The following is a 24,906-nucleotide window of genomic DNA, read 5'->3' as shown; positions in this document are numbered from 1 at the left end:
CTAAAAATGCGGTAAAAACCTCATTATCGGAGTTTTTACCACATTTTGGGATGCTCTAAGCATCCCCCGCCGGGTTACCGCGGTGGGGGGAACCGCCAGAAAAATCTGGCGATGCCCCATAGAAGCCTATGGGCTTCTAACGCGACCCCCGCCGCCCCGCACCGACCCACCACCACCCCGCACCGACCCCCACCGCCACCCCGCACCGACCCCCCCTCACCTGTGTCCGGGCAGCACAAAGCTGTGCTGCCCGGACCTGTGACCTCCTCCTCCCTGCACTATGATCCTCTTCCGGGTGCAGGGAGGAGGAGAGCAGCACAGTGCCGGGTAAGGGAGGGAGGGGGGAGCCGCCGGTTCCCGATGGGACCCGCTGACTCACCGCAACGGACAGCTCTTAACGCAAGAGCTGTCCTTTGCCATAATTATCGCATATGTTACAGAATATGCGATAATTATGTATGCGGTAGCCAGGGCTATTTTTGTGCAGGCTCCAGCAGGAACTGTGGCCCTTATTCTAGTTCACTCTTTCAGACAAAATATTTCTTAGATGGACAAAACCATGTGCACTTCAGGTGAGACAGGTGTTACTTGTGCAGAGATAATTAGATTTGGGTGGGGTTTTACACCTGCCTCACCTGCAGTGCACATGGTTTTGTCCATCTAAGAAATATTTTGTCTGAAAGAGTGAACTAGAATAAGGGCCTCAGTTCCTGCTGGAGCCTGCACAAAAATAGCCCTGGCGGTAGCCGGCGATAGGGGGCGGTAAGGGGGCGCGGATGTTAGAGCATCCCCCCCTATGTTAGTTTAGCTCCCACAGGTTTTTTTTTGCGAAGCTAGAAGAAATCATCCGATGGTCAGGGACCATCGAATGATTTCTCCTGCAGCGGAGACATGTGAGGAGATGTGCCTTTGTCACATATCCCCTCGAGGGGATTCAGCGAGGGGATTTGGCATGGCGGGGGGGTGTGTGTTCGGTAGGACGGCGTCTCTGGTGCTCGGTAAGCTGCGTTGTTCGAAGCTTAGTGAGCCAACCAGAATACCCCCTATGTGTAGAATTTTGAGGGAAAATTTTAATTTATTAAATGTTGGAATAAGCTGTAACATACAAAAATGGGGTAAAAAAAAAAAGCGAAGCGCCGTGAATACTTTTCGGGTGCACTCTACCTCCCAACAACTAGATTCTGTTATAAGGGGGCCTCATGCCCGACCTGCCCCCTTCCCCCCTCATACTTGTCACTCTGGGGGGTGTGCCCGGCATAGGTGCTGATTCTGTGGGTGCTCAAGGGCCCAAGCACCCACGGAAATTGATGAGCACCCACAGGCCCGGGTCCCGCTGCTGGGCTGCCATATTAACTTGCTAATTTGCGGCTGCCGCACCCACATTGCCGGACCCACCACCTGGGAAACAGTATGCCGGGAAGAGTGTATTCTGTCCGTGGAGTACCTTCACTGTTGGGGCATTTATGTACCTGCACTGTGGGGGCATTTATGTACCTGCACTGTGGGGGCATTTATGTACCTGCACTGTGGGGGCATTTATGTACCAGCACTGTGGGGGCATCTATGTACCTGCACTGTGGGGGCATTTATGTACCTGCACTGTGGGGGCATCTATGTACCTGCATTGTGGGGGCATCTATGTACCTGCACTGTGGGGGCATGTATGTACCTGCACTGTGGGGGCATGTATGTACCTGCACTGTGGAGCATCTATGTACCTGCACTGTGGGGGCATTTATGTACCTGCACTGTGGGGGCATTTATGTACCTGCACTGTGGGGGCATTTATGTACCTTCACTGTTGGGGCATTTATGTACCTGCACTGTGGGGGCATCTATGTACCTGCACTGTGGGGGCATTTATGTACCTGCACTGTGGAGCATCTATGTACCTGCACTGTGGGGGCATTTATGTACCTGCACTGTGGGGGCATTTATGTACCTGCACTGTGGGGGCATTTATGTACCTTCACTGTTGGGGCATTTATGTACCTGCACTGTGGGGGCATCTATGTACCTGCACTGTGGGGGCATCTATGTACCTGCACTGTGGGGGCATTTATGTACCTGCACTGTGGAGCATCTATGTACCTGCACTGTGGGGGGCATTTATGTACCTGCACTGTGGGGGCATCTATGTACCTGCACTGTGGGGGCATCTATGTACCTGCACTGTGGGGGCATTTATGTACCTGCACTGTGGGGGCATTTATGTACCTGCACTGTGGGGGCATTTATGTACCTGCACTGTGGGGGCATTTATGTACCTGCACTGTGGGGGCATTTATGTACCTTCACTGTTGGGGCATTTATGTACCTGCACTGTGGGGGCATCTATGTACCTGCACTGTGGGGGCATCTATGTACCTGCACTGTGGGGGCATCTATGTACCTGCACTGTGGGGGCATCTATGTACCTGCACTGTGGGGGCATCTATGTACCTGCACTGTGGGGGCATCTATGTACCTGCACTGTGGGGGCATCTATGTACCTGCACTGTGGGGGCATCTATGTATGTGGAACTCTGTTGCTGTAATTTGAATATTGGAGACAACTGTGCACCATAATATAAATTGTTATTATTTTGTGGCCACACCCCTTTCCAATGAAGCCACTCATATTTTTGGCTTGAGCACCCACCAGCAAAAACATAATTTGGCACCTATGGTGCCCGGTGCTTCCTAGGCTCTCTTCCCCACATTGTATATATGCCATGTGTATGTTCCCCTAACCTTCCACCCACTCACAGCACACTGCGGCCCTTGGGTGTGACAGTGGGACAAAAAACAGGACTTTCCTGCTGTAATCAGGACGGTTGGGAGGTTATCTCATAGCCAAGGGTGTAACTAGCATAGGTGCAAGGGGTGCAGCTGCTATGGGGCCCAGAGCCCCCCCCTTTAGTGCCTAAACCTAACCCCATAGCCTGACCCTAATCACCCCAGCATATATTAAGTTCGGTATCACGGCAGTTGGTATTCCAGGGCTGGCATCCTAGTTGTTGGAATTCCAACGCCTCCTGGTGGTAGTGGCAATTCCATTGTTGGTTTAGTGAACGCCGCCATTCTCATCACCTGGATACTGAACAAATACCAAGTAAATGCATTATTGGTCGCCTTGTTTTAGTGCACATTTGCACCTATGAGTAATCTTTATAGTTGACCCCCAATATCTCGTTTTTACGAAACACCCTGCAATTCACTGTGTTTGCAGCGGGAAAGAAACACAACAGTGCTGGTGTGTGTGAGCGCTCCCAGCTGTCTGACTCACACAGCAGATGTACACTTGTACACAGGACCAAGCGCTGTTTCCGCATAGGGATATATATATGTGTGGGAATTTGCCTGGGAAATAATGAAACAATATGGCTTTTCCTGTGGAACAACCATTTCAAGGTTGGGTCACTTCCTGGCAGCCTGGAGGTTAAACAGGTGCACTGTTAACTGAGCATGTACTTCCCAGCCATCCACTGCCCTCTACGCCTGGAAAACTGCAACACATCTTATTTTATGGGTGTCTATTTGCCAACCCACCCCTGTATATATGGGGGGGAGGGGGGTTATTAAAGCATTGGAACAGCCATCTATGGTAGCATATATCACCATTGATCGTTTTTAACTACCCATGGTAAATCCTTTTTTTTTAACTGACTGGCCTGTGGGCCAATCAGAACCTGGGGGTGGAGCTTTATGGGTGTCCTTATCACTTGGGTAAGAAAATACCTATTCTTTATGCTTTGACATCAATAAATTGCAAAAATCTGGTTCATTCCCATCAATGGGAAAACTATTCTACATTGCCCATAAACCATCGATGATTTTGATTCATCGATGGTCGATGGCCATCCCTAGCTCAGTGCAATCGCACCTTGTGTACACCCCTTAACATGCACTGAACAGATAGAAAGCTAATTGATTATTGTTTGCTATGGTTTTACAGGACAGATAACAGACAGTTACTGATTGGTAGATATAGTTTTATTCGCATCTTTTACCGATGTTGGTGTAGAACTCACACCTTTATCCATAAGTGATCCATGTCCCTCAAGGTGACATGATTTGTGTGTCTTCTTTAAAGTTATCATTACCTGGACTCATGCTCTCTTGGTGACCCATAGCAAATAGGATCTGTAATCTGTCCAATCCAAGATTGCCTGCAGAGATACATGGGAAGGAGCTAATGACAATGCTGGACCAGGGTGTGACTGCTGGTCAGAGGTGCCAGATTTCCAGGGACATAATTATGTCGTTAAAACATTCCCGACGTTTAACGTCTTTTAACTACTTACTTAATTAAATCCTTATTAGCTTCTTTTTATAATCTGCATTTAAATACTACTGCTTACAAATCTAATCTATTCAGAAATGTGTGTATAGATACATCCCCATACATCCAGCCTCAATTCGACACCATACCTCCCAACATTGGTGTCAGCAGAGGAGGGACATGAGCTGGAGGCATGGCCTATTGCCATAATACTCCAGTGAGGCCACGCCCCCATTTTCACCGCTGTGGGGGAATGGCCAGCGCTGTTACAGCTGCTGGCCATGCCCCCAGCCTCTCTGTCTCAGTGAATAGATACCTGTGCGCACAGCATCTATTCCCCACTGCTCTGGGTGAGTTATTTTGTTTCCGTGCAGGGTAAATACTGGCTGCTTTATTTTTAAACTGCATTTTAGATTTCAGTTTAAACACACCCTACCCAAATCTAACTCTCTGCACATGTTACATCTGCCCCACCTGCAGCACAGCATGGTTTTAGCCATTTGCTAATAATAATTTTAAAAAAGCAGCTTTGCAATCAGGTTTGAATAACCCCCACATTGACGTTGCGGTCTGAGCACTAAGCCTTGAAGAGTGATAAATTACCAGCTCCTGCTTGTCATGTTAGAGGCTGGGCTTGGAAAATGACAGTGAGGAGCTGATTGTCTGGGACTTTGGACCTTATTCTGGTTGACACGCAGCGCTACGAAAGTTCGCAGCGATGCGTGTCATTTTAAGCCTGCCCGCCGCTCGCATTGATGCCCGCCCACCTTCGCATAAACATCCATTCGAAGCCTATAGGGCGACACCTAGAGCAGGTGGGGCGACACCTAGAGCCGAACATTGAATGATGTGGTGAGTACTCTTTGACTCTTTTGGTTCCATGCAAATGAACAACAAAGCGCCAGCGCACAACTAAAGCATCTGCGGTAGCTTTGGGAACTTGCATTTTAGCCACAGATGCAGGGGCGTAACTAGATACATGTGGGCCCCATAGCAAAAGTTTGGTAAGGGCCCCTATTTATCGCCTAATGCTGAAAAATGTATACATTACATGATACTTTGACATGCAAAGTGGGCCCATCTCAGCTCTGGGCCCCATAGCAGCTGCACCCCCTGCACCTATGGCATTTACGCCCTTGCACAGATGTGTGCCCATATTCAGGGATGGCTGCATCTATCCGGCTGCGCTGCCCCTGCTTAAGCGCGGAATTCACCTGATACATCGTATTAGTCGCATGTTGACATCTGTGCTATCCCAGCAAATTGGCAAAGATGCGAATGTACGCGGCCTCATATGCATATTCAGTGTGGAACGTTGCGTATGCACCCGCTTTAGAGAAATTGCCAAACTACATCTGCCGTTACCATCATGCGGGGGGGGGGGAAATCCAGCAAATTTTGTAATACCATCGCTAATAGGTGAACACTACAATAAACAGCAAAGAACTGGCATAACTATGGTAGCCCCCTGCCTGCGTAGCCTAGAAGCAAAGGCAGATGCAGGGCCGCCATGTTTTGGGATACAGCAGCTGCGTGTGATGTCACACAGCCATTGCGGCCTGCCCCGCCCTCCCAATGCTGTGTTGCTGCCCTACCAGAGTCGCATCACTACTGCAAGTGACCATAATTTTGTTGAATCGGAACATTCAGATTCTCCTGAAAAATGGCACGGCGGCCATTTTCCCAGCGATTTCCATGGTGCTGCCTCCGTCGCTGGTATAGAAAAAATCCGGTGAAGTCAGTTGCCCGCTCCCCGCATCATCGTTCCATTAGCATGAGAACACCCATCGTTCTCATGGGAACGCCCATGAAATGCTGGGCATTCCCATATGCTAATGAGCCGGCCCACCACCCCACGGCCCTCTTAGCCCCCGCCCGCCCATTTGGGTGCGTGCGACCAGCGAACACCCTGTTCGCCGTGGACGCACGCACCAGGCGGATGCAGATGCGCAGAAATGAACCTGCGCATGTGCATATGCCAAACATCGGAGGGGTCTGAGCCAAAGGACCTGAATAAGTTCCTATGTGCGGTACTGAATCAGATCAAAAGGGTGCGATCCACAGGAAAGTGTCTTACATTAATAGTTACTGGCAAATAGACCAGGGCTGTGCCGGGTCACCTCAGCCACCCTGTCGCTGCGGCGGGAGCATGTGACGTGTGCCCGAGTTACCACATCAGAGATGATTATTATCTATATATGGTACAATAACAATGATCCACAAATAATTATTATCCATATATGGAATTAGAACAATAATATGTTTCTGCATACATGGAAAATAAATCACAGTTCCCAATAATGATTAATGAAAAGATATATTCCATTATGTAATTATTAACACTTATAACATAGGATTCGGTATGAAATCCCGACGGTCAAAATCCCGACATGGTCAAAATACCGATATTTAAAATCCCGACAAGGTCAAAATCCCGACATGGTCAAAATACCGATATTTAAAATTCCGACAAGGTCAAAATACAGACAAGGTCAAAATACCGACATTTAAAATCCCGACAAGGTCAAAATACCGACATATAGAATGTAGACTGGTGAAACAGTCAACATGACTTTCGGTCGACAGGTCGCGAGGTCGACATGGGTTTTTTTCACTGTTTTTTTACCCGAATGTTGACACAGTCGACTTGGAAGTCAACCGCTTTGCTTGTAATGCTTCGGGCACACTATTTTATTCTACCACCACGCCCTAGTGGATGGTAGGGCATGAAATACCGCCTGTCGTCACATGTTGGGTCAAAAAACAGTGAAAAAACCAATGTCGACCTCGCGACCTGTCGACCGAAAGTCATGTTGACTTTTTCACCTGTCTACATTCTATATGTCGGTATTTTGACCTTGTCGGGATTTTGACCTTGTTGGGATTTTGACCGTCGGTCAATGGTTGTTGGTATTTTGACTGTCGGGATTTTGACCATCGTGATTTTGACTGCAAGGTCAAAATTCTGACATTTAAAATCCCGACATGGTCAAAATCCCGACAAGGTCAAAATACCGACATATAGAATGTAGACAGGTGAAAAAGTCAACATGACTTTCGGTCGACAGGTCGCGAGGTCGACATTGGTTTTTTCACTGTTTTTTGACCCAACATGTGCCGACAGGCGGTATTTCATGCCCTACCATCCACTAGGGCGTGGTGGGAGAATAAAATAGTGTGCCCGAAGCATTACAAGCAAAGCGGTTGACTTCCAAGTCGACTGTGTCAACATTCGGGTAAAAAAACTGTGAAAAAAACCCATGTCGACCTCGCGACCTGTCGACCGAAAGTCATGTTGACTTTTTCACCTGTCTACATTCTATATGTCGGTATTTTGACCTTGTCGGGATTTTGACCATGTCGGGATTTTAAATGTCAGAATTTTGACCTTGTTGGGATTTTGACCGTCGGTCAATGGTTGTTGGTATTTTGACTGTCGGGATTTTGACCATCGTGATTTTGACTGCATCCTATTATATATCCTCATTATATAGTGCTATTTATGTATGCATTATTGTTACTTCAGCACTGAACCCAGCTTAATTCATTCATAGCAAACATACAATGCAAAGTGTCTGGCTGACAGCAGATCGATAAATCAATATAATCGAACTTCATCGTCCCATAAACCGATTAGGCAATTTTAGCACCAATCAGTAGTGAAAGTGCAATAGCCAAACAGAGAGGGGGCTGGGGCAGCCAATCAGACGCGGGTTAACAACAGGGGAACTTCAGGAACTGCTGCAGTGCAGAGTGTGAGACAGACAGAGCAGTGCAGCAGCACTGACAGAGGGATCGCAACCTGAACCAAGCAGCGTGGGAGTCGGTCGCTGGTCGGCTGAGGTCGGGGGGTGATCGCCCGGCATAGAGGAGGAGAAGGAGGGTTCCTGTGTACCCTGACTTTGGCTGCCCAGCTCGTGCGTGCACAGGTAAGGGCTTGTCCCGGGTGTCTGTGCTCTGATCCTGGCTGTGCTGCTCCTGGCAGTGGGGAGGAGGAGGCACTGACTGACAGGCTGGGGGAGGTGGAGGTTCCTCTCTGCAGGGGACAATAGGAGGCAGCCCAGGGAATAAAGGTCGGGATATACTGTATAGAGGGACATAATGGTAGACAGGGGACTGTTGGGGGAAACTTTTTACATTGTTTCATCCTGCAAACAGGTGGTAGTTGGGGTATGCACACTGGTTGTTGCTATGTTCGACATTGTGTTCAGGTTGCTGTCTTTTCGGCATTGCGTTCTGGTTGCTGTCTGCGGCATTGCGTTCTGGTTGCTGTCTGCGGCATTGCGTTCTGGTTGCTGTCTGCGGCATTGCGTTCTGGTTGCTGTCTGCGGCATTGCGTTCTGGTTGCTGTCTGCGGCATTGCGTTCTGGTTGCTGTCTGCGGCTTTGCGTTCTGGTTGCTGTCTGCGGCTTTGCGTTCTGGTTGCAGTCTGCGGCATTGCGTTCTGGTTGCAGTCTGCGGCATTGCGTTCTGGTTGCAGTCTGCGGCATTGCGTTCTGGTTGCAGTCTGCGGCATTGCGTTCTGGTTGCAGTCTGCGGCATTGCGTTCTGGTTGCAGTCTGCGGCATTGCGTTCTGGTTGCAGTCTGCGGCATTGCGTTCTGGTTGCAGTCTGCGGCATTGCGTTCTGGTTGCAGTCTGCGGCATTGCGTTCTGGTTGCAGTCTGCGGCATTGCGTTCTGGTTGCAGTCTGCGGCATTGCGTTCTGGTTGCAGTCTGCGGCATTGCGTTCTGGTTGCTGTCTGCGTGGCGTTGCGTTCAGCTTGCTGTCTGCGTGGCGTTGCGTTCAGCTTGCTGTCTGCGTGGCGTTGCGTTCAGCTTGCTGTCTGCGTGGCGTTGCGTTCAGCTTGCTGTCTGCGTGGCGTTGCGTTCAGCTTGCTGTCTTTTCCACGTTGCGTGCTGTTTGTTGTCTGTTGCTGTCTTTTCTGCGTTGCGCTCAGGTTGCTGTCTTTTAGGCGTTGCGTTCAAAGTGTATTCTGTTATTTACCAAGCCCATGATTCTTAAGCTCCATGAATGATATCGGCAACAATTTACAAAACTCGAACACTGAACAATATTGAGTGTGGGGGAGAGGCGTTATCGACTTGCAGGAGCGCGCATTATTGAGTGTACACAGTAATGCACCATACCGCCAATATCCGATATTGTGCGTGCAATCTGAACGATATTGGTGAACGAAATAGTCAACGTTGAGCTTGCAGCACAGGTGACGGGGGTCTTAAATGATGCACAAGCGTGTGCATTGTTAACGATATTGAACATACATACTAAGTGTTTTTTGTTTTTATTTTAATTTTAAAGATATATAACACAGAAGGACAACATGAGTAATATCTTTTAAATAGTCATCTAGTGTGTGTGGGGCTTAAACAATATTACACTGATATGGCTCAGAAGTGCCAAACTAAGCAGTATCGCTTCTGGTGTATTGGGGCTTAAGCTTCTAATCCTGTACCATTAGGCTGGTTTCACACACGCCGGCTCCTGCTGGACGGCGAAAACCACACAGTAGATTATCATGGAGGGGATGGCCACAACCCGGCAGCCGTCCCTTCCAGTGGCGGGGCCCGGCTGCAACCGTGCGGCCGGGCCGTGGCCGTCCCGTGTGAATGGACACAATAGTGTCCATTCACAACTAATGTGTGCGGCACGGCTCCCTGGCCATGCAGGATTTCACCGTCCGGCAGGAGCTGGAGTGTGTGAAAGCAGCCTTACACTCACAATTTTACCAGCAGGGTGGTAGCAAAGTGTAGGCTCCTGGTCACTGACAGGAGTCAGATGCTGCATTGTAACATTAGCAGCAGCACTTGGCTCCTGTCACAGTGTAGGGGCCGGGGGCAGCCCACAACTGGAACCCAGAGTGACGGAAATATTCGGTTTTGACATTCAGGTGCCAGCATAACGACTGCCTACAAAACATACTGAAACCAGAACTGTAACAGGGCTTACTAGTGCCCTCCTAGCGCATGATGTCATGTGGAAGGGGCGGGCATTCAGAACTGCCCGCGCATCCTCCAGGATGCAGTTTGCATGGTGGATGATCCAGCAGTGTTGCAGCCAGGGCTGAGGAGTCAGAGTCTGAGGAAATTTCGAGTACCTGGAGTCGGAGTCGGCATACAATGCTCCGACTCCGAAAATTATAATTAATGACTTCTCTACTGTAAGAATAAAGACCAATGCATGCAGTGCCTCACGTAACCGCAAAACGAACACGTTACGTGACCGTGAAAAAGCATGCTTTTCATGTGCTTCACTATATGGCACACAACGCACAATTCGGAGCACCAATACTTATAAATGTATTCTCCCTTGTAATTTACAACTTATTTCCAACGTTCAATAAGGTTTTCAATACCTCGTTGGTAGAAATCACCTGGTGTAGACTCGAAAAATTCATTCAACCAAGCTCTCCCACCACACGCACAACATCTTTTTACGCGGATGAAGATCTTGTTTCATGCGCAGGGTCGTTTGTTTACCTTGGCTAAGCCATTCCTTACGCTGGTTCATATTGATGTACAGGCACCATTTTTCGTCGCCAGTAACGATTCGGTAAAGAAATCGTTCCTTGTGTCCATGAATTGAACGGTGACGAGCAAGCAAACCAGCGGAGATTGTGGCTCGTTGATTTTTGTTGTCGTCACAAAGCATGCGGAACTCATGCTCCACACTTCTGAACCTTTCCTATTGAGTGAAGATTCTTCTCTATAGCTAGAAGAGCTTAGAAGGACTTGATGGAACAGCTTCTTGGATTCAACTGTTAGTGTTCATATTTATTTTAAAACCTGCATGCCTGCTTGTCTGTATGAGGGTAGACATGTGTACATGGTCCTGGAAGAAACTGTCTATCCTAGGTTTTTAAGTGTGGTGCAAGGAATGTATCAAATACATTCGCATATTAATACAGAGGAGTCGGAGTCAAGGAGTCGGGGTCAGAAATACGAGGAGTCGGAACATTTATCTACCGACTCCACAGCCCTGGTTGCAGCACCGTGTCTGGGTGATGAGTGATGTTTCAGGCACACTGCTAGTTAGATGCAGGGACAGGGGGACCACTATGGTGACACCCTCAGAGTTCTGCGCTCTGTGCAATGACATTGCACACACCCCCTGACTAAAAGCCTTGCATTCTATGCTTGAAGTTGCTCGGGAATTTCTCTATCTTGCCTGGGCCAGCTTCTGAGCGGAGACACAACACAGGATCAGTTTAATTATTTCCATTCAAAACCTTTTGTTTTATTTCCCACCCCAGAATTTTTTTCTTCTTTTTTAATTACATGTTTATATGTTACTAGCGGGATAATCCTACAAAGCAGGGAGTTACTCTGCAGTTTGTTTAGCCAATTGTTTAATTGTACTTTTTTATATTTTTTCCCTAAATGACAGCCCTCAACCTGGTGTAATGCTTGGGGGGGGGGGGGGGGGGGGTGTCTAATGAGTGCGTCATGTACATACGTGACACCATGCTGGTTTCTAAGTTACAGAAATAATTGAGGGGGCTCGGGAGCGCACGAACGGCCGAGCGCAGCCTAACCTCCCTTATTGGCCCTGATCCTCCCCAAGCGGCAACGGAGGGGGTGGAGGAATCAGCGTCAGGTGGTTCACCGCTGGAGGCACCACTCGCGCACCCTTTCTTTACTGTGGCATGCCTGTAAATTTCTCGGGAGAGCCCGCTCTCGGCCCAAAAATTTCCAGCCATACCAATGAAGGGGTTAAAGGCCTATAAGCGTCCATTAAATGAGAAACATAACATTTGAGAATTGGAAAAAATTTCGCCTGTCCTTCAAACAAGTTGCCTTATAAATTACTTCACATTTTATTGTGTTTTTTTTTTTTTTTTTTTGTAGGCCGTTGAGGGAAGTTTCTGTATGTATTAGTGATCATGTCAGGTAGCTTTTTACACAGGTTGATTTTCTCATATCTGTTTGTTTTTGTAGAACAAAAACTATAATGCAAATATTTGTATTGAGGTCAGCCAGGGTGGTTTGTTATTTTTTTTGTGTGTTTTCACAGGTGTGGAGGTGTACTGTGGTTCCCAAACTTGTGTCAGCATTTTTTATTTTTTTGTCAAGGCACAAATAGTCTGAAGGTGCATACAGTGTGTATGCTAAGCAAAGATGTGGAAATTGCTGGCCAATAAATCACTTAGGGAGGCACCAGAGCTGCTGGAAATCATTATTTGGGGGGACGGGGTGATAGAGGGGCCCTGCTTGCCAGCCCCAGGCCCCACAATTCTGATGGCCCCACAGCTTTTTGCCCTATCCCTTGACCATAAATGATTTGTGTTAGTCCCTTAGCACTGACCTGAAGCACCCCTGCAAGTGTCTTAAGGCACCCTAGGGTCCCTAGGCGCCCAGTTTGGGAACTACTGGTTTAGAGTGACTGCAAGCTGACGCACAGGTGGCGAGATTAAGGGCTCTCTAGCTGTTGCTGTATTTTAGGGTCATTTAAATCAACTTCTGAAGTGAGATATTTGGTTAGAATTCTCCAGTTTTTTTTTAAAGCGGCAATCATTTACACTGTAAAATCAGACTGGTTTTGCCGTGTAAGTGATTGCCGCTTTTAAAAAAACTTGGAGATTCCTTACCAAATCTCTCACTTTCAGAATCTCTCATCCTATTAAATTTCACCCCTGATCTTTAATATCTGCACATGCATATACTAGGGAGGTCTGTATCTTTTTATACTGATTTTTTTATATATATATATCTCTTTTTCTTCTGCATGGGCTTTTTAGCTCCTCGCAAGCGATTATCTGTATTCTGGCTCGCATTGCATTGACATGTCTTTCACAGTCTGCCCTGAGTCCCGGTAAAAGATCATTCGAAACTGTGGCTCAAAGTTGGGGAGGCGGGGGAAGGGGGGGGGGGGTTATATCAAGTTGTCAGAAGTAATACAGCTGACAGACCTCTCCCTATTCTGTGCCTTTGGGGGAAGTAACACATTCTGGTAAGCAAAAAGCAAACGTGGTGCCTGCGTGTATATCAAGGCAAAGATTGGAGAATACTGTCCACAGGAACTCATGTCGTTATATGTTTTGCGGCACTTAGTTTATAGAATATATTTAGTGATAAAAAAGTTTAAATTTCATACAAATCCAATAACCCTCCAGTTTGTGTGTGGATTTTTTAATTTTTTGTGGGCGGTACCAGGGTAGGCCACGTGAGCAGTGGTTGCCAGGGTAGGCCACGTGATTTCTCTTCACTTTTCAAGGCTAAGTATATCTTCTCCTACACGCCTTCTCTTGTGGTCATGTGCTGCGGGAGAGTGACCTGTGACTCCCCTACCCGCCTTCTCTTGTCATGTGCTGTGGGAGAGTGACCTGTGACTACCCTACCCGCCATCTCTTGTGGTCCTGTGAGGTGGGAGCGTGACCTGTGAATCCCTTACCCGCCATCTCTTGTGGTCCTGTGCTGCGGGAGAGTGACCTGTGACTCCCCTACCCGCCATCTCTTGTGGTCCTGTGCTGCGGGAGAGTGACCTGTGACTCCCCTACCCGCCATCTCTTGTGGTCCTGTGCTGCGGGAGAGTGACCTGTGACTCCCCTACCCGCCATCTCTTGTGGTCCTGTGCTGCGGGAGAGTGACCTGTGACTCCCCTACCCGCCTTCTCTTGTGGTCCTGTGAGGCAGGAGCGTGATCTGTGACTCCCCTACCCGCCTTCTCTTGTGGTCCTGTGCTGCGGGAGAGTAACCTGTGACTCACCTTCTCTTGTGGTCCTGTGCTGCGGGAGAATAACCTGTGACTCACCTTCTCTTGTGGTCCTGTGCTGCGGGAGAGTGACCTGTGACTCACCTTCTCTTGTGGTCCTGTGCTGCGGGAGAGTGACCTGTGACTCGCCTTCTCTTGTGGTCCTGTGCTGCGGGAGAGTGACCTGTGACTCACCTTCTCTTGTGGTCCTGTGCTGCGGGAGAGTGACCTGTGACTCACCTTATCTTGTGGTCCTGTGCTGTGGGAGAGTGACCCGTGACTCATCTTCTCTTGTGGTTCTGTGCTGCGGGAGAGTGACCTATGACTCACATTCTCTTGTGCTGCATTTGATAGTGAGTCTCCATCAACTAATTGATGGGTCTCCGCCCCCTCTGAAGCATTCCCACCAGTCAGTGACCGCTATGGTTGGCATTTATATCAAGCGTTGGCAATGACTTTAAAGGCTGGGCACTGAGCAAGGTTTTATGTCACATGTGCTAAGGGTTTTTCTGCACAATATGGAAATCAATGATTTTGTATTGTGAATGATTGCTATGGGATCAAGCGTACCGGAAGCAGTGCTAGCAGGGAAATGCCTTTGTACACTTCCCTGGAGTACTAGCATGGATGAGCACAGCTGAGGCTCTACCAACACTCCTGAGATTTTCTGGATGGGTGCTTATGACAAAGCCTTCCCTAGAGAGTTGGGTGGACCTGACTAGAAGACATTACTGCACCTTGTTTGTTGCATTTAGGATAAGTATGTTTACTTACATTTAGTAATGAATAGCAGCAATATCTATTAGCACTTAAGCTGTCTGCACACCGTATCATTATTGGGAAAATCCGCCAACATTGACCTGATACGTGGATAGCGTGCATGAAGATCATTATAAATGGCTACCAACTGTCTGACCTCATTGTTCTCTTCCTGGTCCCATTGTGATGCACACATTAAGCTAAGAATTGCTACTTCTGCTTTCTTGTAGATGCTTTAGAATATAATATGTATAAGTACATTCTGAAGAGGAAAACACAGGATTGGATAGGATAGGATTGTGGGGGCGACATTGCTGGAAGTCTAATATGTATGGGTCGTCTTCTAGAAACGGTTGTGCCATATCAGTTGGTACAGCGCTCCCATGTTCCGGACTGGCATCGTAGCATCTAGTTTCTGCATGGTAAACAAAACTTGGCTCAGATACAGATATGGCTATTGGTACAGAAGCACAAATCTTGGTTGTTGCTTCTACACCCCCAAAGCTGACTCCTATGGACGGATCTGCTTTCTCTGTATATCCCTGCTCTAGTGCTGGGGAATGTGCATCAACAATTGTCAGGACTTTTGTGATCAGGATGCCTGGGGTATCAATAGTAGACCTGAGAAACCACTTTTGGTACTTGTGTATTTTGGCGGCGCCCCCGATGTCCGTCGTACGACGAACAGATCGCATCGCATCGTATGCCATGCACCCGATGGCATGCGATGCAATGCGACGCGATTTTGACCCCCTATACGACCAAAAATCGTATAAGCACCCTAAAGGGTGCTTTTGAGCACCCAAATGGGTGCTAACAATGTTAAATGCACCCCCACGCCACCCCCCACTATAAACGTGAACCCGAAGCGTGGCGAGCGCAGCGGTACGCGTCCTACGACCTTTTCATACCCCCACTATCCACGTCGGCGTGGAGTTGAGAATAGAATAGTGTGGCGAGCGGACGCGGATACCTTCACAGTTATACGAGTCCCCTCGCGGGCTTCACAGGTGTCCGTGGCGACGCGGACACCTGTGAAGCCCGCGAGGGGACGCGTTTACCTGTGAAGGTATCCGCGTGCGCTCGCCACGCTTCGGGCTCGGTGGCTCGCTGCGCTCGCCACACTATTCTATTCTCAACTCCACGCCGACGTGGATAGTGGGGGTATGAAAAGGTCGTAGGACGCGTACCGCCGCCCCTCGCGGGCTCGCTGCGCTCGCCACGCTTCGGGTTCACATTTATAGTGGGGGGTGGCGTGGGGGTGCATTTAACATTGTAAGCACCCATTTGGGTGCTTAACATAGTATAAGCACCCATTAGGGTGCTTATACAATGTTTAATCGCATCGCATCCTATGGCATCGTATGCCATGTACAATGGCATACAATTTCAAAATTGTATGCCATCGTGCACTATCGTACGATATCGCGTCGCATCGCATACCATCGTATGTGTTATGGTATGCGATGCGATGGGCGCCGCCAAAATACACAAGTACCCCACTTTTAATCCACCACCTATCTAGATCTGGATGTCTCCCTAGATAAGAGAGTGACTTATTTTACAGGAGCGGCAGTGACCAGTGCTGGCTCTCTGAGGTTTTTGTCCTCTTTTATTTAGGACTTCTCAGCTTCTTTTGATATCCTGTCTTCTCTGTAGAACAACTGTCTTTCTGAGGTGGCTGCTTGTGGTTCTGTTAGCCCCCTGCAGATCTGGTTAGATTTTCTGGCCTTATGTCTTATCTTCACTACTTGGTTGGAAAAGCAAAGGCCTGCTTCTAAAAGCAAAGGCCTGCTTCTAAAGCCATCTTGTTCCAGTTGGAATGTGTCATGACATTAAAGATTTGTCCCATAATAATGGTCACTCTACTTGTGCCTAGGGTGGCCAATCCCGGTATCGTTGGGATCCTGGGATTTGGCCCCCGAAATGCCTTGATTTCAATTTCGGGATTGTGCATGGGCAGTCTAATGCCGGGCAGTGTCTGAGCACCCGCTCAGACACTGACCGGCTTCTCCCTTCCCCGGCAGCGTGACGAGGTCAGAGGTTATGCTGCGCAGGCCGCACAGCCGCCTCGTCACTGGCATGCTGCCCTCTCACCGATTCTATTGCTCCCTGTCCGGCTCCAGGATAACTGCCCGCCCACTTGGCTTCCAGCAGCATCGTGGCTCCCGGCTCCATTGCCCGACCATCCACCCGGCTCCATCGCCCACCCACCTGGCTCCCGGCCACACCACATAGCTCCCGGCCGCATTGCACATGTAAGTAAATATGCAGGGTGGGTTTTTTTATATTAGAGAAGCTGATCCCGGGATTAGTCATTTTTCAATCCTGAAATCCTGTGATTGAAAAAAAATGCCCGGGATTGGTATCCCTACTTGTGCCAATCTATAGGGCTAACAATAAGGCTATTAGAAGAATCTATTGAGGAACTTGACCATTTTTTTAGACCATGTCCTTGGATGACGTAAGGCAGGGGTTCTCAAGTTCAATTCCAACAACAGGTCATGTTTACGGATCTCTTTAATCATGCATCGGGAGTGTGTGTGTGTGGGGGGGGGGGGGTGCTTGATGGTTGGAAGAGTTGAGAACAACCAGTATAAGGCATTGTTCCCCAGCTCCAGTCCTCTTCGGAATGCTCTACCAGTGCATGTTTTACAGATCTCATCCGTATCTCGAGTGACAGAATTCACTGTGGATCTTTTAAAATGTACCAGTCAGTAATCAATACACCAGCACACCTGTTCTACAGCTAGGATGATAGATTGGAAAAGGAGTTTACCAAATTTCCAGACCTCTGATTAAGAAGTTATATGCCCATTTCAGACCGCACTTTTTACCCGTTATTTTGCCGTTTTTTACCGTTTTAAAACGGTAATTTGTGCAGTCTGAAAGGTGCAGAGTGAATTTACCGGTTCTATAAAACTGGTATTTCTAAACGGTAATAAAGCAGGGTCAGACCCGTTTCAGACCCGTTTTTTTTTCATCCACTGTTTTCTGTGGGTTAAAACGGGTTCAGTGTTGTGAAGGAACAAAAACTGCATTGAAATACCTTTTTAAAGACATGCGGTGTAAAAGGGGTTTTAGCTGGCAGATCCGTTTTTAGAAATGTTTTAAAATACCTAGTCAAAGCCATTTTTGCGGTCTGAAAGCAGTGTTATTGCACAGTAAGAACTATAAAGTTCAATGGGCACCAGGGTTAATTTTTTTGTTGGAAGCCAATTAGCCTACCAGCATATGTTTGGATTGGAATGGGATCATTCGTCAGACTGCATTTAGGTCTACAGTCATTAGGTCTACCCCACTAGGTCGACTGGCAGGAAGGTCGACCTGACTTAAGGTCGACATGGGCCAAGGTCGACATGACTTAAGGTCGAATTTGCATAAAGGTCGACATGAGGAAGGTCGACTGGTCATAAGGTCGACATGGGTTTTTCACTGTTTTTTGATCCGAATGTCGACATGGACACAGTTAGCAATGAGAATCGGACCCTCACATCACTCGCTTCGCTCGCAATGCTTCGGGCACGGTGCCTCGCTGCGCTCGGCACACTATTTTATTCTCCCACCACGCCCTAGTGGATGGTAGGGCATGAAATACCGCCTGTCGGGTCAAAAAACAGTGAAAAACCCATGTCAACCTTATGACCAGTCGACCTTCCTCATGTCGACCTTTATGCAAATTCGACCTTAAGTCATGTCGACCTTGGCCCATGTCGACCTTAAGTCAGGTCGACCTTCCTGCCAGTCGACCTAGTGGGGTCGACCTAATGACTGTAGACCTAAGTTCATTCTAATAGATGACCGCATCCCGTTTGGATTGTGGGAGGAAACCGGAGCACCCGGAGTAAACCCACGCAAGCACAGGGAGAATATACAAACTCCGCACAGTTAGGGCCATGGTGGGAATGGAACCCATGACCTCAGTGCTGTGAGGTAGTAATGCTAACCATTACACCGTCCGTACTGCTATTGAGTTTGAATCAATGTAAAATACCTCTCAAAATGAAATCCAGTAGTCAGTACTTAAACCCGTACAGTGCAAATCTGCAAGTGAATTGCGGAAATTTTGCAATCCGCTATCCTGTCGCACACGTATATGCAATTCACTCACCTGTCTGTGCAAATGTGAGACTGTCTGATTTCCTGTCCAATATGAAGGGACTGCAATTAGATATTTTCGCAATTTCTGTGGCTATTTTGGCTCTCACATACGCGCACCGATCCGTACGCATGCAAAGTAGTTTGAATTATCGAATGGTTTCAATGGTTAATCGGACGGGGACGACTTTGGCCCTGTTCCGATGTTTGGGACTCTACGCATTATCTATTATGCGCGTGTGCAAGTCCCCTTTGCGAAAGGTTTCGGCGACTTGCATAGTTGCCTAGCCGTTCACAAGGATCGGGCAATCCAGGGGTGGACGGCGGTAGTGAAAAGGATCACCCATAGGAGTGTTTTATAGGCGTCCATATGGGTACGAGGGCGGGCTGACGCCTGCCAGAGGCGGGCAGCTGACATCACAGGAAATCGTCGGCTCACTCCGTCTTCGTCCCATGGGCCGCAAATAAAAGTCAGTTTCCACTAATTTTATATGCGAAGGCAGGCAAAAATCTTTCGATGGTCGGCAACCATCGACTGATTTCTCCTGCTGCGGAGAATTGCGAAGGGATGTGTTTTTGTTACACATCCCTTCACCTGTTTAAAGAGTGGAATCATCGGAGGGGGGCGGTGCTTGGTAAGCTGTGATCCTTATAGCTCACCGAGACAACCAGAATCACCTCCTACACTTACAGTCCCCTAAGTTCAACTCGGCAACAGCCTCTGCAGATAAAAGCTCATTGCTAGCAGCGGTTCAGTGCAGAACTGTCTCTGGACATGACGTTACCAGTTGCCGTATTTCCATGTTCACGACAGAGGCCCTTATTCTGATCGGTGCGGAAATTCCCGCATGCGGACGGACCGCCGATGTTGATCGTCTGCGCATGTGCAGAGGTCACTCTGCGCATGTGCAGGCGATTTCGCCGCACGGATTCTTTATACGCCGCACAGGGGGCGTGAGGGGCTACTTAGCCTCATTACCCTATGCATACGCCCCGCGTTTCATGGGCGTTCCCATGCAAACGCGGGGCGTATGCATGGTAATGAGGCCGTGACGCGTGGGTACGGGGCGGGCATCTGACATCGCCGGATGTCAGCTGCCCGCCCCCATACATGATTTCACACGGACAAGTGTCCGTGTGGTCTTGTGTTGCGGGACCTGGTGGAGCGTGCGGCCCTGCATTCGATGTTCGGCGACCATCGAATGCAGGGGCTGCTCCCAAGACGGAGGAGGCGTATCCCCGTCCAATTTCATGCGGATCGCCACATATCCGCGTACGGACGGCAGGTGGCGATCCGTATGGAAGGCGGGGATTCGCCTGCACGGTCGTGGCCGCATATTCTGATCGGCCCGCACCGATCAGAATAAGGGCCAGAATCCAGGCTGCTGGAGCCTCTTGCTGCTGCAGGGTGAAGCTGGCGGTTAAAGGACTGCTGTCTGTGACAAGTGGAACAAGTTCTTCTCCAAACACTGTTAATCTGTAACCGTCTCCACAATAAGAACCAGGGCAGGTCATACCAAAGCAGAGACATTAATATCTGATGTTGGCTTTCTTTACAGATTGTATCATTAGTCCTTGGGGCAAGTGTTATGTGTGTATACAGATAATTAACACTAGCATATGCATATGAAAGGCTTTAACGAACTGTCTGCTCTGCTGACCTGACCTTGAGAACAGATAAAGGGCATACGCCCACTATTGTGCCCAGCGGTGTCCCCTATTCAATGCTGCCGTTACGAACAACATTGAAGGCAGTCAGATCCGACATTTTTTTTTCCAAAGTCTGATCCGTTTTGTCAAACTCCCATTTTTCAATGGCTAGGTGGTACACCATGGCAAGACTGAGCAAACAGCAACAAGACACAAGGTACTTCTACTGCATCAGCAAGGTCTCTCCCAGTCGGATTTTCAAATTCACTGCGGTTTTCCAACAATTCGCGCCCATTGTCGCAGATTTCCGGACTTTTACACTCCACTGTCGGTACATTGAATACCAACAGTCGAATTTGTGTCAGAAGCCAGAAAAAACTGACAGATTCTGACTGTTGTGATGTTCCCTACAATCAGAATTTCAGATTGAATACCCCCATAAATGACTGTTTGTACTATATATGCAGGAAAGTTTGGTGGCCTAAAGCATGAGATCTACAGGATTCTAGGTACTGTTTTTTTTGTTTTTTTTTTTTTTTTTTGTTTTTTTACTTCTTTTGTGCATATAGCAAATGGGAAATTAACATGGTGGGAACTGAAACCATTTAAACTTTGTTCGCCCATTTGTAATTCCTCCTATTTTATCTGACTTTAGCATCTTTCCTCCCAAAGGCATTGATGCTAAAATCAGATACAGTGTTTGGCTCCGGGTGTATCTGTCACCTACACATAATGAAGACGGCAATCTGTGTGCTAAGGTGTTCTGCAGATCAATGCTGTCCGAGCCTGTTACTAGCTCTCAGAGAGTTTGTATGGGGAGATTCAGCTCCTGAAGATGCCACAAAGTTACTTAGCCCAAAATACGTTGTGACCAGTCTCCGAAACAGTCAGGCGAAGGTGCCTTACAGCAGGTATCTTAGCAAATTGTTCCTCTCACCCTATAAAGGTGCACAGGAAAGTCAGCAAAGAAAGTCCACCATAATAGATACTGAAATACAGTAATGTGCAAAAGTTTTAGGCAGGTGTAGCCCCCATACACTAAGGGCAAGTTGGACCAGTTTGCCCTTGAAAGACCCCTGGCAACTTGATGCGCCAAATTATACATGCAATAAATTGGATGCGATTTATTGCATGTATTTCCCCGGGGAGCTGGCAGCGGTTGGGCGTGGGCAGGGGTCCGTGCGGCAGGCAGCAGAGTCCGTGCGGTGGCTGGGAACTAAGTATCTCTATTTGCCGGGTGGCGGCGTGGGGAAGCTTTTCTGAATTAGAAAACCTTTTCACTGGCCGAACGCTGATTGGCTGAATCTGCCGCTGCCTGGCAAATAACGCTACTTAGTTCCCAGCTTAGTGCCCAGTGCAGCAAGGACCCCCCACTGCCTGGACACTATCTCCCATCCGCCGCTGCCCGTTCCCCGCTGCTGCACCTTCAGATCGGACCAACACATCGTGGGCACCCTTGATGTGCCGCTGATGGATCCGATCCGACAGATTTGAACCTGTAGCAGGGTTCAATCTGTAAAGTCCGAGCCGATGCGCACGGGACTGCATTGGGTCGGATGAGGTGTTAAACACATCTGATTTAGTGCCGATTACTCGGCCATATCCATCTGGATCTGGCGAAATCGTCCCAAATCAGACAAGTGTATGGACACCTTAAGAACGCTTTCAAAAACAGAAGTGTTAATCGTTTATTTAAGCAATACACAAAATGCAAAATGAATGAACAGAAGAGATCTATCTAATACCCCTTTCACATCGTAAATGCTGGGTCACACTCGACCCGACATTTACGGTGATAGGTGCCACAGTGATCAGGCAATAAGCTGACGTTAGGAACTGGGCAGGGTGGAGCAGCGGCTCATCATCATAATGGAAAGGGGACCCAGGTCGCTTGACCCAGGTTACCCGTTCGCACTGCCCAGCAACCTGGGTTCAACCCAGGATTATTTCTTCTTCGTAGCTTACTCCAATGCTCCTGTCTCTTCATGTGAACCCAGACAGACTCCATGATCATTGCTCTTTAGGGGCCGCATCATCACTTTCAGGGCTTCTCGTTCTTCTGTATATTCAAGTTATTTCTTCATGACATCAGCTCTGTATTTGGGGTTGTTTGTGCCATCAGTGAGGCATCTGATCTAAATGTTTTCTGCCGCAGGACAGTTTTTTTGTATACCGCCGCTATCTAAGGCTATATCGGTACATCACACTGTGTGTATTGGCGATCTGCCAACCGCCTGTACATTGGCTGCACAAGTCAGCAGTGATTGACATCGCGACTGGGCGGGCACATGTAAATACTTTAATGCAAAGTTCTCTGCTGCCTTTACATATATCTTTTTTTTATTTCTTTTAACAGGATGCCGGCTAAACCTAGATCCATTGGTGTTCCGCTGCTTGTCATCGAGGTCCATTCTGGGAATGTCCGCTGCAGAACTACCCCTCCATTCTTCCTCTCCTAACGCTGCATCTTTCATACACCCAATGAAACACCAGACTGCCTGGACTTAGCCTTCTATAGTTGATGCAAGCTCCGGAAGCCAGCAACATGTGCTTTTTTGGGATTGCCCTTCTAGGCGTTTTAGTGCTGCCGCTTGTGGGAAGTCACAGTTTGTTCACTTGTGAACCCATCACGGTGCCCAGGTGTACGGGCATGCTTTATAACATGACATTTTTTCCTAACCTACTGGAGCACTACGATCAATCTACTGCGGCTGCACGAATGGAGGTAAGGACTTTGTTGCAAAATTGTGCATTTTGTTGGCGAGAATTCAATTGTTTTTTGAGTGGTGCTATGTAGTGGGTGCCCGACACAGCTATTCATTTGTTTTGCCTATCTTGCAGGACTGCGTTTGTTCATTGTGCTTGTCATGCTGAAACGCGTCGGTTTAGAAGCGTAGCGTGGTTAAACGTATGGAAAGTCCTGGTTAGCGGCCAGACAGACGACTTTTCTCAGAATTCTGCTCACCACCTCAGGAGACTGTGAGCAGAAATCACACTGTTGCGCCCAATTGTCAAGCAATTGGATAGCTACCATTGTGCGGCCATTACTTACGGACACCCATACAACAATTGAATTCCTCTCATTATGGTAATAATAAACCGCCCATCATCCAACCCTTGGTCATGTCCAAAGGTCATCAGTATCAGATGGTTGTATGAATAAGAGTTGGGTATTTGGTCTAGTTCAAATGTAGCTCTATCAAGGCATCGGAAGTACCATAAAAGAGCAATGTGCTCTATCGTGGGTGAAGAGCGGATGAGTGTTTTTTTTTTTTTATTATTCTTGACTTCACCGGCAATGTCCGAGCTTGTCCCCGAATGCAGCTCTGCGTCCTCTTCTGTGTAAGTGCAGTGCCCAAGTTCCCAACTTGTCACCATCTGTCGATGGCACGTGAACATCCCTGGTTTAAACATCGACTAGTTTTCCAATTGATGGAATGTTCATGTGCAGTGGGCAGATATATCTAGCACAGGGGTTCTCAAACTCGGGCAACAGGACCCCACACGAGTCACGTTTCCCAGGTCAATAGTATTTGCGCTGTGTATCACCAACTGTCACATTTTAAAAATCCACAGGTGTCCTGTAAACATGAACCGTGTGGGGTCTTGGGGACTTAAGGTGGCCATACACCTACAGATTTATTGTCAGATCGGGCTGGTTGGAACAAAAACCTGGTAATTTCTGAATGACAGTTTGTCAGTTTTCCAGCATTTCCAAGCAAATGGTCAACTGTCATTTGCTCTCATCCATAACCAGGTTTTTGTTCCAACCAGCCAGATTTGATAGGTGTATGGCCAGCTTTAGTTTGAGAACCTCTGATCTAGCACTAGGGCTAATATGCCTTAGACCTAAGAACACTGTAAAGGCAGTGACGTCACCATAGATCAGATAATAGCAATCTGGACGAATCGGTCAGTGGTTGTCACCATCGTCCTCACCGAGTCTAATTGAGACGCTATCACCATTGGACCAAAACATTGATGGTTGACGAATTATCGGTTTTCATTGCCTATCCCCAGTGCGGAGCTACTGGATTCTGCTGCCTCAGGCATCTAATTAAATGTGCCCTTCTGGGCACATACCCAAACTGACAGCGGCAGTTGTCTATGAGTTATGAGTCTTAAAGTCAGATTTGTAATTCTCAAGCACAATTAGATCTAGTAGATACGTATTAATACGTTTTGCATCATTCAAGTTTTTTGGTTTTTTTATCTCTGTTTACCAATTTACTGTTCAGGAAAAACTCTGTGCCTGAGACATTTTCATTATTATAAACACAATGGCGACCGGTTGGTGAATATCTCCGGATTTTGATTTGATTCGAAAGGTTCTAAAAGGCTGTTAAAATAAATGTATCAATGAGGATTTGATAAAGTTCACTGCTAAGAGTGAAACGCGTTTTTAAATAACCCACTGATCGGTTGTAAAGTTCACAATCTCCCTCA

The 24,906-nt window shown here is 47.9% G+C and overlaps 1 protein-coding gene across 1 annotated transcript in view; it reads left to right on the top strand.

Moving 5' to 3' along the window:
* The first annotated feature begins 8,007 nt into the window (after positions 1-8,007).
* The window catches only part of FZD6 (frizzled class receptor 6), a 56,440-nt gene continuing 39,541 nt past the window's right edge, over positions 8,008-24,906 (top strand). The window contains exons 1-2 of the mRNA XM_083186942.1: positions 8,008-8,193; positions 22,817-23,185. Of these exons, the coding sequence (XP_083043068.1) occupies positions 22,982-23,185 (204 nt within the window). The 5' untranslated portion in view covers positions 8,008-8,193; positions 22,817-22,981. The remainder of the gene's footprint in view (positions 8,194-22,816; positions 23,186-24,906) is intronic.

The sequence above is a fragment of the Crinia signifera genome, chromosome 5, assembly GCF_055691185.1.
Source record: "Crinia signifera chromosome 5, ASM5569118v1, whole genome shotgun sequence".
NCBI classification, from domain to species: domain Eukaryota; kingdom Metazoa; phylum Chordata; class Amphibia; order Anura; family Myobatrachidae; genus Crinia; species Crinia signifera.
This window is presented reverse-complemented; position numbering and strand designations above follow the sequence as displayed.